Source organism: Diceros bicornis, chromosome 24, assembly GCF_020826845.1.
Source record: "Diceros bicornis minor isolate mBicDic1 chromosome 24, mDicBic1.mat.cur, whole genome shotgun sequence".
Lineage (NCBI taxonomy): Eukaryota > Metazoa > Chordata > Mammalia > Perissodactyla > Rhinocerotidae > Diceros > Diceros bicornis.
Genome location: NC_080763.1, coordinates 34,610,272 through 34,624,171, shown reverse-complemented (window position 1 = coordinate 34,624,171; position 13,900 = coordinate 34,610,272). Strand labels below are relative to the sequence as shown.

At 45.0% G+C, this 13,900-nt stretch overlaps 1 protein-coding gene across 1 annotated transcript in view; it reads left to right on the top strand.

The window, feature by feature from the left end:
- Positions 1-7,306, top strand: part of KCNK10 (potassium two pore domain channel subfamily K member 10) — a 123,040-nt gene extending 115,734 nt beyond the window's left edge. The window contains exons 6-7 of the mRNA XM_058567491.1: positions 3,447-3,589; positions 5,481-7,306. Of these exons, the coding sequence (XP_058423474.1) occupies positions 3,447-3,589; positions 5,481-6,101 (764 nt within the window). The 3' untranslated portion in view covers positions 6,102-7,306. The remainder of the gene's footprint in view (positions 1-3,446; positions 3,590-5,480) is intronic.
- The last annotated feature ends 6,594 nt before the right edge of the window (positions 7,307-13,900 follow it).

Here is a 13,900-nt window from a genome sequence, read left to right as displayed (position 1 = left end):
GCAAGTGGCAAATGTGAAACTCTGGAGAGATTAGCATAGAGCTTAGCCTGCAATGACCTGCAGGTTAAGCCTTCTGACGCAGAGGTAAGAGCCATTGTTTCTGCAGAAGTTGTCCAGGGCATGCTCAGATGGGAGACTAACGACTCAGTTGACTACTAGGAGCTGCGAACTGCCCTGAGGGAATGTAATATTATAATGGATTCTGCATGAATGTGTGTAGAAGCAATAGCCTTCATCGTAAAAATAAATGCCAATGAGCTGTATTTAAGGGAGCAAAAGAAAACCACCATCAAATTCATCTAGGGACAGGGAGCTTGCAAATGAAATGAGTGTTACGTTGTACCACTTTCCCAGAGTGTGGTAGGAAGGCAGGAATAGGAGGAGGCCATTCTTCTCTTTCCTAATGGGATAGTTCTAGGTGGTCAGATAATTGATCATTTTTAACTCCAAGAAGGGAACACTCTGATCAAGCAATTCTATCATAAGTTCAAAATGTTTGGTGGAGTGTGTGTGTGTGTGTGTGTGTGTCTTTGACCATTTCTTGGTTAAGCAGTAGCCTGGACATTTATAGGCTGAACTCCCAGTCTGACTATCCATTTGGCACATAATCCCAGCAGTGCCTTGGTTTCTCCATGGATTCTGGTGCACATAAGGAGGACAGGGATCTCGTCTCTGGGAATCTGGTAAACAGGAAATTCTTGAGAGGATGTTGAAGACTTGTCAATAGGAGCATGGGTGCCTCCATGTTAATTATATGATATAGATAATCGGCAGAGTGGATTTTAGCTATTCCAACTGAGCAGGGTGAAGACTGAAGTCCACTTTGTAGGAATAGTAGTGTTTCATTTTTTTCTTCCTTTTTATTGGCTAAGGACTAAGAGTTGCAAAGTCAGAGTGGTTAAAAATTATTTATAAAAAGCCTGGGGCCTGGGACCCCGCCAATCTTTCCTTATGCGCAATGCTCAACCATCGTGCAGCTCCCCAGGTTGGGTGAGAAGTCACCTGATGCCATCTGATTAGGGACCTGGAGCTCTGGAGAGAAACCACAGAGAAACTGACAAAAGTAAGAGGAACAATTGTCTGGTTAATTTCTTAGCCTCGTCCATAGCTGGTCTGTGGGAAAATTCAGTTAAGGTACCAATTGAAGGTGAATACGTGTAACGGCAGTTGGAATTTAGAACTATTTCGCAGACATCTTTAAGTTCCCCAAAGCATGAATTGCACTGGGTTGTGCTTCAGAGAGCTCTGTGCTAACACTGGGTTGTCTGGAGGACTATCCGTTATATAGGACTCCTGTGACGAATCCTGCTCCCTAACCAAGTGCTCAATTCAATCTGTCAATCTGTTAATCTCGGGCACAAATAGCAATGCCCTGGGAATATGAAATTAAAAAAAATTATTTATCATTTAATGATTTATTCTTATTGGTCACCATGGACTGTGAGCACTTGGCACAAACTGGCGTTTGTCCTTATTTTACTTACCTAGTAAGGGTGTGACCTCCACAGTCACAGGCATGCCACTGTTTTAATTCCCTTACTGCTGATTAACAGAGACGTACTTCCTTTGTCCTGAGGTCTTCTGTAATTCACAGCACTGACTGCAATTAGACCACGCCCTTCTAAACTCCAGGTTCTAGGCTTACATAGACCCATCTGAAGCATGCATACCTTAAAAGACTGGAAGTTTGTCACAACATTTTTAGTAATACTCTAAGAGCAATAGGGAAGGATGACCAATCATTTAAAAAGATAACATTAACAAGAGTTGATGGTTGCTGTGATTTGGTACGGCGTCAACTCTACTGGAAATATAATCGGAACATCGATCACCAGGCAGGATTAAGTCCTGGTTTATTTTGTAGCGGACTCACTTTAGGACTGACTCACAGCATTACAGCATCCCACAACCCTGGCTGGGAACACACTCGGAGCTCTGAATTCCAGACAAGCAGCTTGTAAAGGAACATGCAGAAGGGTGTTTATTGCGTTGTCCACTAGCGCACCCTAGTGACAATCTTTCTTGGGTGGTGGTGACTTGCTACAGTAAATATTTGCTCTCAGATAGTCCCGGAGGAGAAAGCTGCAGAGTTCTCTGGCTTAGTGAAGAAATGAAATGAACCTCAAAAACCACTTAATGTTGCAGGAACTCCAGTAGAATCCTAGAGAAAGCTGTGGGGAGGGTCACCTAGAAGGAAAAAACAAAGACAGCTAAACCAAACCCAGCATTGCCACAGAGCCCTTTAGCAATGTTTGGAATTCTAATTTTAAGAAATGACAGTAGCTGACGAGACCTCCTGGGCTGCATTGCAAAGTGTGTTTGGGCACACTGAGAAGAAGAGCCACAGGCCACAGTGCCTGCCCAGCTGCCTCTGGGAGGTATTATTAATGCCATGAGAGTTCAGGATGGATTCAGTGGTGCCAGATGAGGTTACAACCACGACCCAGTGGGATAGTCTAGTAACCACTCATCATATAATACCGTAATTAACAATCCATCGCTAATGCCGTTTGTCTTAGAAGTGGCCACCTGCCTGCTTCATTGGGCAACAGAATCTCACAGAGTGAGAACAAGGCTGACATCAGTTATTTCGTGGAGCTTCCTCCCTTCTTTAGGACAGTGGGCTGGGCTTGGAACCTATTTTGCATGGCCACCTTTGGCAACGCCTGTAGGAGGGCTAGAATTAATAGGCTAATTAATTGGAATAAATGACTAGTCCTTTCAGTGGAACAGCCAGTCAATGCAATCAGGCAACTGGCCAATTGGGTTTCATGGATTTTTACTGTAATCCCTATTTATAAAATAAAGAGATTGGACTAGCTGGCCTTGAAGGTCCCTTTTAGTTCTAGCACGGTGATTCTAATTACTCAGTCTAATTGACCCTTTGGATTAGCATCATGTAAACACCACCCCTCAGTTAGCATTAAATCACTATTGCTTGGATCAAAGTCTCAGGAATGCTGTTAAGTCTAATGTTACTTCCACACATGCATAATCGCCTGGTAAACGCATGTGTGCTTACGGAGGAAATAGTTGCAAGAATTCCAAACCATTTGAGATGATTTAATGATATTTTTATTAAATTCAAAGAAGTTTAAGAAAAAATTGACAGCTGGGCCTGATCTGTCTCCTCTAGGCCCAGTCATTCATTAGCAAGCTCCGGTTGAGATGGGTGGATCAAGTTGGCCACTGACATTTTTTTGTTACAGGTATTATGGTTAGTGGTCAAGATTCAAAGGAAGTTAAGCCACAAGTCAGGCTCCTTTAGGGAAGGGATACATCTTTTCCTTGCCCTCCCACACCTGTCACCTCTTGTATACAGCAGGCCTAACAGCTGAGTGTTAGATGGTGATGGCATGACATCTCTGCTGCATGGACTGGGATATGTTTGCTCTGCAAAGACCATACGCTAGATCCTGGTTAAAGTAACGTTTGGTTGTTTTCAGGGGGAAATGCTGGCATCAATTACCGGGAGTGGTATAAGCCCCTAGTGTGGTTTTGGATCCTTGTTGGCCTTGCCTACTTTGCGGCTGTCCTCAGCATGATCGGAGATTGGCTACGGGTTCTATCCAAAAAGACAAAGGAAGAGGTAGGACCCCTTCCAGATTCTATGAATGTTCCTGAGATCAAATTAGCTGGAGTCGAGAATTTCCGTCTCTGTTCCATGGGCTAGAGTGTTTCTTACTAAATGGAGGGCTCATAAAGCTTCCTTGTTTTGAATCGTTACCTAAAAGCCAAGTTAGATGGAATAGCAGTTATTTCTGGATCCTTTTTTGGTGGGTGAGAAAATCTGGTGACTCACTCACCAGCCCACAGATCCTGGAAAGACTAGTAAATAACTTATTTTAGAAAATGAAACGAAAAGGGAAAGAAAAAAACCAGAAATAGTCAGCAGAGGTAGACTGTGCTTGAGGGAGGTATGCAGTTGCCTCTTATCAGCAAATATGTGGGGGAGGCTTAGAAAATTCATAGAAAGCCCAGGAAGGCCAGCCTGTCCTTCAGGTCTTGGGATCTGTATGGAAACGCAGTTGGACGCCATGACTCTTTCCCAACTCCCTGTGCGTCTGAACTCATTGAACAGTGGCCGGCCCTCGGGAAGTGAACTCAAGGGGTCCCTTTAGCTTATGTCCCCTCCTGGTTGTCAGACTTGTAGAAACAAATATATCCCTGTGGCCAGGGGCATGCAGCCTTTACTCCTTCATATAAATGTGCATGAAAACCTACACAAAGGCAAGAAAAGGCACAAGAAGGAAAGGTGGATTTTGTGATTCAAAAGACAATGTCCGTGTAGTTCTTCTAGGAAGAGAGGAAAAGAGATAAGAAAGGAGAGCAAGGGAATGAGAAGGAAAGGGGACAAAACCCAAAGAAATAGCAGGAGGGACAGCCTCTTTAAGGGTGACCATTCCCTTCCCAGAATACGGTCATTCCATGTGGAAGGCCCCGGGAGAGACATTTCCCGTATCATTCCTGGGCCTGTGTGTTAATTTTCCTGGCTTACATAAACACTGGCAACACAGTCTCCAGTCTGATTCCCCAGGTAGCTAACTGACCTGCCACAAAAAGCAGCTATAATGAAAGAGAAAGTGACAATATAAATATTGACTGTCAACGCAAAAGTCAGAGTTATGCATCTCTGCAGGAAAGCATGAAACTTGTACTGTCTGCTCTGCTGAATAAGAGCCCGCAAATTTGGTACTGATCCTCATGAGAAACTTCACGCTCAGGAAGTTTGTTCTGTGTGCTTTGGCAGAATATGTCCCCTTTCTGCACCCTGACCAGAGAAATTTGGTTACCAGGTGCCCTGGAGGGTCTTCTTAAACTAGAGCAAGTCCCATAGCACACGACCATAGCATGGCCCAGATACAGGGTGACCAACAGTCCCAGGTTTTCCAGGACTGAGGGACTGAGGGGGTACCTAGGACACAAGACATGCCCAGGCTAATTGGGACAGGTTGGTCATCTTACCCAAACAGAGACGTTGGAGGGACAGAGAAGGATCTGCTGAACATCTGCTTTGTGCCCAGGACCGAGCATGTCTTTCTCTCACGTAACACTAAAGACTTTGTGAGCAGGACAAAGATTACTCCAGCTTTGTTGGAGGAATGAGGGCATGCAATTAAAAAGGGGGTGGACACAGAACTGGAACCCAGGCCTGTCCAACTCCAAATATTGCTCTATACCCCGGAATGCCGTCCACCCCCATTCAGTCACCATCTCTGCATCTCAAGCTTCCGTTGGGTTCTCCAGTCTGTGTGCCTCCTGAGCCACATTAGTCACCAGCCAATTTGAGATGGGTGTTTAGGTGGCAGGAAGGACTAGCGCAGAAGTAGCATTTCACGCCTCCCCCTGGGCCTGTGCTCCACCACCTCCTGGCCTCCCCTGGGAAACCTTCCCATCGGGACACCCAAGGGCTGTGGGTGCTGGGGGGCCCCAGGCGGAGAGGAGTCTCTCATCGTGTTGCTGCTCTGTCTCTCGGCCAGGTCGGGGAAATCAAGGCCCACGCGGCTGAGTGGAAGGCCAACGTGACAGCCGAGTTCCGGGAGACGCGGCGGCGGCTCAGCGTGGAGATCCACGACAAGCTGCAGCGGGCGGCCACCATCCGCAGCATGGAGCGCCGGCGCCTGGGCCTGGACCAGCGGGCGCACTCGCTGGACATGCTCTCCCCCGAGAAGCGCTCCGTCTTCGCCGCGCTGGACGCGGGCCGCTTCAAGGCCTCGTCCCAGGAGAGCATCAACAACCGGCCCAACAACCTGCGCCTCAAGGGGTCAGAGCAGCTGAACAAACACGGGCAGGGGGCCTCTGAGGACAACATCATCAACAAGTTCGGGTCCACCTCCAGACTCACCAAGAGGAAAAACAAGGACATCAAAAAGACCTTGCCCGAGGACGTTCAGAAAATCTACAAGACCTTCCGGAATTACTCCCTGGATGAAGAGAAGAAAGAGGAGGAGACAGAGAAGATGTGTAACTCGGACCATTCTAGTACTGCCATGTTGACTGACTGCATCCAGCAGCAGGACGGGGTAGAGAACGGAATGGTCCCCGCTGACACCAAAGACGGGGAACTCGAGAACAACGCGTTACTTGAAGACAGAAACTAAATGTTAAGGATGCTGGACTTGATGAAGCGCTTGTGTTTTTTATATTCACCCTGAGACACGTGCCTTAAACAGACTTCTCGTTAGTCCGAAATTACATAGCATTGAAGAATTTATGTCACTGTGCCATAAACGACTCAGAAAGCTTGCTCTGCCAAAAGGAAGCAAAGAACAAGGACTTTACTTCCCATAGTGACCACAGGACACCCGGGGAGCTTCGCACATGTAAGAGGTCTCGGCCGCAAATAGTAGGGTAGGGTCCATGGCGATGCCGTACGTCTGTACAGCGCCGCCTTGGCGTGGCGCATAGAAAAGGGCAGCTACTCCTTAGACCAGCCTTCCGAAAGGAACAGGTGTGTCTTTTCACAGGAGTCTCATTTCCTGAACCTGCCGTTAGGGATACGTGCACACACAGAAGGGAACCAGACTGGGGGTGAACCTGGTACCTGTAACAAGGGTTAGAGTTGACATTTTGGCATGGACTCTCAGCTTGAATTTTGATACAAACCATTCAGTGCACACCTAGTCTTTCTAAGCTCCAAATGAATGTCCATGGAACCTAAAAGCACCTGGAATCTGTTGGAAGCAGATCAGAGCACACGTATTAAAAGGTGCAATTACTTTCCTCATTACAAAAGAAACAAAAAAATCACAAATACATCACACTGTGGATATCACCTTAACCAATGACAGAAGCCTCCTGAATTTTGTCTCCCTCACAGGGGTAGGTGGTCCAAATGAATTTGCAAGCGTTGGTAAAAACTCAACCTCCACCGCTGCATGGTTACAGGCAAAAATCACCCATTTTCCTCAGTGGGTGCACAGGTGAAAAATAAACTGGTTTTCAAATGTTTGTGTTCACTTTTCTAGTGGAACTTCAGTTACAACTTGTTTTGATAAGAGGGGAAAAAATATACCAAAACTATTGCCTTGCATGGTGCCAGTGGCTTGCTGTTCTGTCTAGCTGATCCTAAATTTTTATAAAAATAGACATCTTGCATGTCTGAGACATACTACGGAGGACCATGGCATCATTCCATCTCAGGGCTTTCTGTCCCTCTGGGTGTCTTAGGGTAGACATAGTTACAAGATCCAACCTTGCTATCTTCAAACAAAAGGAAAATTAATCCCTAAACCAACCCTTGTACAATAAGATTGAATTGTTTTAATTGCTTGCAGCTTAAGTGCCATTAATGCCATTTAAAAAATAATCCTTAAAAGAAGTATTTAAAATATTTCACTTTTATGTTTGGATGTTCTTGTATTTTGAAAGCATCACTTCCTTTCCTTGCTTGTTTCTTTATCTCACACCTCCAGTTCACTAAAATTGGAACACCAATGTAATTGATTGTTTCAAGGCAAACAATAACCAACATGTGGTAATTATGATTGTTCCATGAGGTTAGAACATCCAGTGGAGGAAAGTGGGGGAATGGCTAGTCACAGGTTTGGGGAAGAAGATCTTAAATGGATTTTTATCAGAAAGGGAAAAATATGGACTAGGCCAACCATGCTGTGTGTGCCTCAGCCTTTTGCATAATTGGCTGTCCGTTGTCCTGACTCAAACTTAGCTTTTTGGGTTACCCACTTAAGCATTTGCAACACTAGGAGGATGCTGGTTATGGGCCTTAGGCTCATAACCTCAGGCTCAGTGCCACCTTTTGGGGATTTCACACGAATAAGACACAGAATGGATTTATCAAAAGATCACAGGATGAGCAGAGACTTACAGAAACGAACTAATGCTTTCTGACTTCCCACTGAAAATTATACCCACTGTACCACAGCAGACCTCTTCCTGCTCACTTCCCAAAAAAAGCACAGCTCTCCCTTGCCTGCAGCACATGCAACCACTCTTCCCTCTGCCCCCCAACTTTTAGGATCCGGTTAAAGTTCTGGCATTGTTTTTGGGAAGGAGCCAAATGAGAATCAACTTTGATGAGGCCCTTCCTGTCCAAGGTAGGTTTGGATTAACGCCTCCATTGGGCTGGAGCAGTGGCTCACTGGTGACATCCTGTGTCCACATAGTGATGAATAAACACTTGGGAAACGATGTTTACGCAGGTGTGGGCGTTGGTTCTTACTATGGGAACCATGCCAGCCTGACAAAATGTGTTTTATAAATTGTAGATAACTGGGACTTGCTCTCTTACTCTGACAAGTTACAAGCTTCCTGATTAAACTGTCCACAGATCTCATTCATTTGGGTTTCTACCCTCTATTACTTGGTACCTTCTTTATAGCAGTGTGTTAACATTCTAGACTCTGCAGCCAAATCTGGCAGAGAGGCTCTCCTGTCGTTTATCCACTGGCTTCTGCGGGCTGGGCACCAGATTAGGCACTTTATGGGCGTTCGTTCGCTGAGACCTCACAGCAACACTCTGCGGGAAGCGTTTGCAAACCTATTATACAGATGAGGACGCGGAGGCTCAGGGAAGCTAAGTCAGTAACTTATCCAACGGCACACAGCACGAAGGTGGTGGAGCTGGTGTTCAAAGCTTGTCTGACCAAAGTCTGCTTTCGACTTTGCTACAGTGTTATGCACCCTTGTGAGTGTGTGTGTGTGTGTGTGTGTGTACGTGTGTCTTTCTAGTTTTAGGGACACAGAATACAGAGGTGGGGAGAAAATCTCTACTGCCAAGAGAGTACGAGGTCTTTGCGTAAATGTGGCCTAAAGTGTTACCCTTGTAGACACTTACTGGACATTATTTTGGTTTTGGTTTTGGGAATGTTGTATGTGGCACCCGTTCTGTATTGTTAGAAATGCCCTTTGAAAGCACTCTTTTGCACTTTACTTGCTTATCTTGCAGGAGCTCCACATATATAGCAGGAATAAAACAATTCAAAGCACTAGGCTGCACACTCTACCAAATGGAACAAGTGTTGGTGAGTGCATAGACGCTTCCCCGACCAAGTCAAATCACAGTAATTTGGAGCGATTGAAAATAGCCCTGGGCTGCGAGTGGGAAAATCTCCAATATAACCCATTCCCCACGTACAGATGGGGCCAAGGCTCTGATGAATAAAATCACAGAAGGGTCCTCCCTCTATGGAGATTGATCCATTAAATATGTGGCGAAGTGTCTGACAAACTATAACGTACTCTCCAAAGAAGAAGCTGAGAGGGAATAAGAGGTTGGAGTCCTCTCCGGGCGTACAAGCTAAGAACTGGAGGGAGGCCAGTTGTTCTGAAGTTGCTTGAATGTTACCTTTTTAAGATGAGGCCAACTAGCATGGGAATTCACGTGGATAAGGCAAAGTTGCTACAAATTCTAAACACCCGTCAGCACAGCCCTGCCCTTGCAGCCTGCACTCCCCACCCCACCATAAACCCGGAACAAACGTTTCGATTTTGCACACAGAAAGAGCACGTGTTCAGAATCTCCAGTGGGTAGTGTCTTTTGCTTCACCTGGAAGTTAGGTACTGAATTTTTCTTCCACAACAGATCTGGAGGCTTACTGGTGAGAGCCGAGGGACACTTGGGAGAGACTACAGCTCAGTACCCAGTCCTAACCCAATAGTAACTCTAGGAATTTTTCACTTTTAGGGCAGGGTTTTAATGTGTGTGTAAGTAGGGGTGCCTCTGGCCTACAACTAAGGTGACTGGGACTGTTTGTCTGGGCTCCACCAGTCCCAGCCTATGATCGTGGGCACCTCAGTCCTGTCGCCTACATCCCTGTTACCTCATCAGCACAGCATGGCAGTTGAATGCAGGCAATCGTCAAGGTCCCTTTGAGTTCTGCAGCTCTTTGACCAAACACGCCCTGGTCCATGTGTTAATCAAGTTAATTAAGAAGGTTATTAGTTGGATTCGTGGATATTGCCTAATGGGCCCACTCATTTTAGGCTGAGATGAGAGCTTAGTCTCCTGCCCTTTGGGATTTGTTTTCTGGGTGATTGATGGAGACAAGATGTGCTTGGGTACTTGGTGTCCAAATTAGGATCCTGCCCTCTGTAGGCTCACTCCATCCTCCCTTACAGCACAGTGTCACCCGGAGGGCTCATGCTGTGTGGGCATTTTTCGCATGGTGTTAAGACTATTTAAACAATTTTAAGCCGTTGCTATTTGCAGTCAATTGTAGCAAAGGTTCCCTTTGATTACTTCATGAATTCGTATACTATAGACAGATAACTCTTACTCAGATATGCACACGCACACAGGAAATGGCAGCTTTGGGCTCCATGGGGACCATTCCATGTTGAAAGTCCTAGTTGTGCTAGAAATTAGCAAACCACCCCTTTGCCTCCCTCTGAGATGGTATCATTTCCTGGCTGAGTCAATGCTGCTCATCTATTTGTAAGCTTGGTTTTGAGGATTAGTGAGAATGTGGCTAGAATTTGGGTGGAGCAGGTTTTTGCTCCATGGATTGTGTAAGAATGTAGACCATCCAACATGTACCGTGGTTCCTGAACCGTAGGAAAACAAACAAACATTAGAAAGCAGAGACTCTCTAAAAAAAGAGAAAAAAAAGCCAGTATTGCGTTTCATGTCTCTGCCTTCTGCATCTGCTAATGTTTCAAGTGGGGGTTATTCTTTCTCACTGTTATGATGCAGGCGTGTGCAAAGACAGTGGCTGTGTGAGCAGGGGGAGCGTTCGGTGGTATGGTGTAAGAGCTAGTTAGTAATAGCCTTAAAAAATAAAAATGGTAACTCTTTGAAACAAAGGTGACTTTAATTTGGCATCGGGGGTGCTGTTACTTCTGCGTATGGGAACTTTGGAACAGCATGCTGATTACTTGGCTGTAAATAAAGCCCTGCACTCTGTCCTTGTACTTCACCAACCCGCCCCAAATCCACGTAAACCTCAGTCCTTCCATGGCAGTTCCTAAGTCACCTGACATCAGCGCAGTGACATTGAGGAGACATCAAGAGGAGTCTGTGATTTTACTGAAAGTGATTATCATTTTCACAGGTGCCTAAGAGGTTTGGAATATACTTTCTGTTCCCGGTTCTAAATGAAAAATCTCAAATAGTACCGTGTGCATTAAAAAAAAAAAATCCTTGAGAAGACTCCCACTCCATTGACAGAGCAGACCTGTGCCACAGAGGATAACTGGACAACCTCTCCTTTTCCATCAGGGCGCTGAGCTTGAAGGGAGGAGGTGCAGTGGTGCCTAGAAGTGATATGCAAACCAACCCACATGCCAGCCTCCAGCCTCTTTCCCCATCCCAGAGTCACAGGCAGGGGACCCAGCTACGACGACGATAAACCCACGTGTGGAGGTGTTTTACCTATTTTTCTCTCTGTAGGATTTCATGGTGCTTTAAAAAAAAAAGGCATTTTACAGAAAATAATGCGGGGTGGGGGGAGGAGGGAATTTCGTAATGTTCTTAGGAAAAGTACAAAAGCAAATTTGCGTGTAACATTTCAATAAGCTGTGCTGCTATTGTCTTTATTTGATGATGTAATTTTTTTTTTCAATGATGGAGAAAATTGCAACAAAGACCTTCTGGAAGATCCAATCCAATGTCTTTCCTGTTTTCCTTTCATTTGTGGGATCAGGCCTGGTTCATAGTGGCTGGGTCGGGAGCTATGCTCAAGATCACCAGTCTGCTGGGAGCAGGCTTCTTGTCTGGCTGGGCACTCACTCACATGCATTTGTCAGGGCAGAGCCTATGAAAATGCACTGTCTTGCAGGCAGAGGAGCCCACAGCAACCCAAGAAGAGGAATCTTAAACAACCCAGCTTTGTTGCTACACATTTAGTTTCACTTCTCTGTTTTTTTCTGATCCTGATCGCATGTTGCTGGGGGTTGGACAGCATGATGTCACAATTTCTAGGTGAAACACTAAATTTTTAGGTTATTGTGACAAGTCTGCTGATATAAAATGAACAACTCCTTGGGTGCCAAAATTTCAAGCTCTGGTTTTGCCCTTGCTATGCGTCCGCCAGCCATGGGCTTGTCATAATGAGTGGAGATAAACTGCCGACCACTTTTGAGACCTATTATGTACCAGGTACTCTGTTAGGCAGTTTACAAACATGCCATTTCATCTTCCAAATGAAACGAGTTGGGTTTCTTCGTTTTGAAGGTGAAGATTTTGAGGCTCAGAGAGAATAAGAAACTTGCAACCCAAGTTAATCAGCTCCAAACCCAAGTTTCTTTCTCTGGATCCTGTTTCTGCATGGGACATACGCTCTGAGCTCTTTTCCAGTAAAAGTGATGTGGTTCTTGCTGACTTGTCCTCACTGTCTCTCTCTTCCTATTTGTGAGAGAGGTCTGCCATGATGTCAATGGTCAATTCCTGGCTGTGGGACTGAGCAAGGCCAAGTGGCCTACACAGTAGTTAAAGCCAAGAACTTCACCCAGGCCAACCCAATGTGACTACTGGTCATGGGCTGGGCAAGGACAGATCTGGCTCATATTTTTATTGTTTTCATGGTCCTGGCACAGTGCATGGTGTATGGTAGGAACTCAAGGTGATCTTTCTAAAATGCTAATTGGTCGGTGGATCTCCTTGGCCTTCTGGATAAAACCCAACAGCACTGGTCTCTCATGCTCTGTGTGCATTTCTCCCTCTTCCTACACCAGCTTCTGCCACCACCATTGTGAATTGCTTGCAAGCTCCCCAAATGGTCCTTGCTTTCTTCTTCTATCTCCAGGTTTTTGCATATTCTGTTCCTTTCGAAAGTCCTCCTCAATTATGTGTCACCTCTCCGTTCCACTACTGTCTGACTCATTCAAGTTCTTCAGTACTGAGCTGAAGATGTACGTCTGGGAAATCTTTCCTTACTCTTCCCCATCCTCTCAGAGTCAGTTAGCTGCCTTCAACACAGCTTGAGCACCCCTCAACTATAGCACTTGCTAGGCTGGATTTTAACTGCTGTTTTTCTTGTGTGTTTGATACAGATTATAAACTCTTTAGGGCAGGAATTATGCCTTTCGATTTCCATTCTCAGCACTGAGCGCTGTACCTGATACAATATAGGCATTCAAATTATTGGTGGGATAATTGTAATATCCTCATTGATAGCACATTTGCGTCCTTCAAGGCAGATTTAATTCTTTTCACTTGGAATTGGAAGTCATTTGGAGCCAAGGCTGGTGGAATAAGTAATTTATCCAACTCCTAAGCATCTTCTTGGTCAAAACCAAGTTTGCCTACAGAGTAATGAGTTTGATTTATATTTTGCATTTATAAAGAACCCCCAAATTTTAATCACAGTGATAGTTGCTGAAATAGCTACACTCTAAAGATGACTACTCTGAAGGATAGCTCTCAGTTAGATATATAGATAAGGGAATATTTATTTTAAAATCAATCTTTTTACTATAGATACAGTTTAAATGTCTATGAATGTAGGGAATATGAGATTATTCTTTATGGGAATGTCAAATATGTGGCAAATGTGCCACCCTCCTTACTCTTGTGCCCAAGGCAGACATCTTCATCAATCACAGAATTCCTTCCATATTAATCCAGGCGCATTCTCAGAATCCATTTTAAGACCATACTTGAGGTTAGTAGTTCTCAAAACACGATCCAGTAACCCTTGTAGGTCCCCGAGATTCTTTCATGGGATCCATGAGGTCAGAACTATTTTCAGAATAATACTAAGACATTATTCACCTTTTCACTCTCATTCTCTCATAAGGGTACAGCATTTAGAGTTGAGTAGCATTGGTCACTCAAAGAACAGAAGCAACGTAATATGATATGTTTTGTTCAACATTAAAGAATTTTCCAAAATGGTAGTAAATGTCCTTGTATTTCTTGGAGAACCCCAAAGTATCTAGATGTAATATTTTTGTTGGAAAGGGCCTCCTGCTTAGCCTCATAGGAGTAGATCATAGCAAA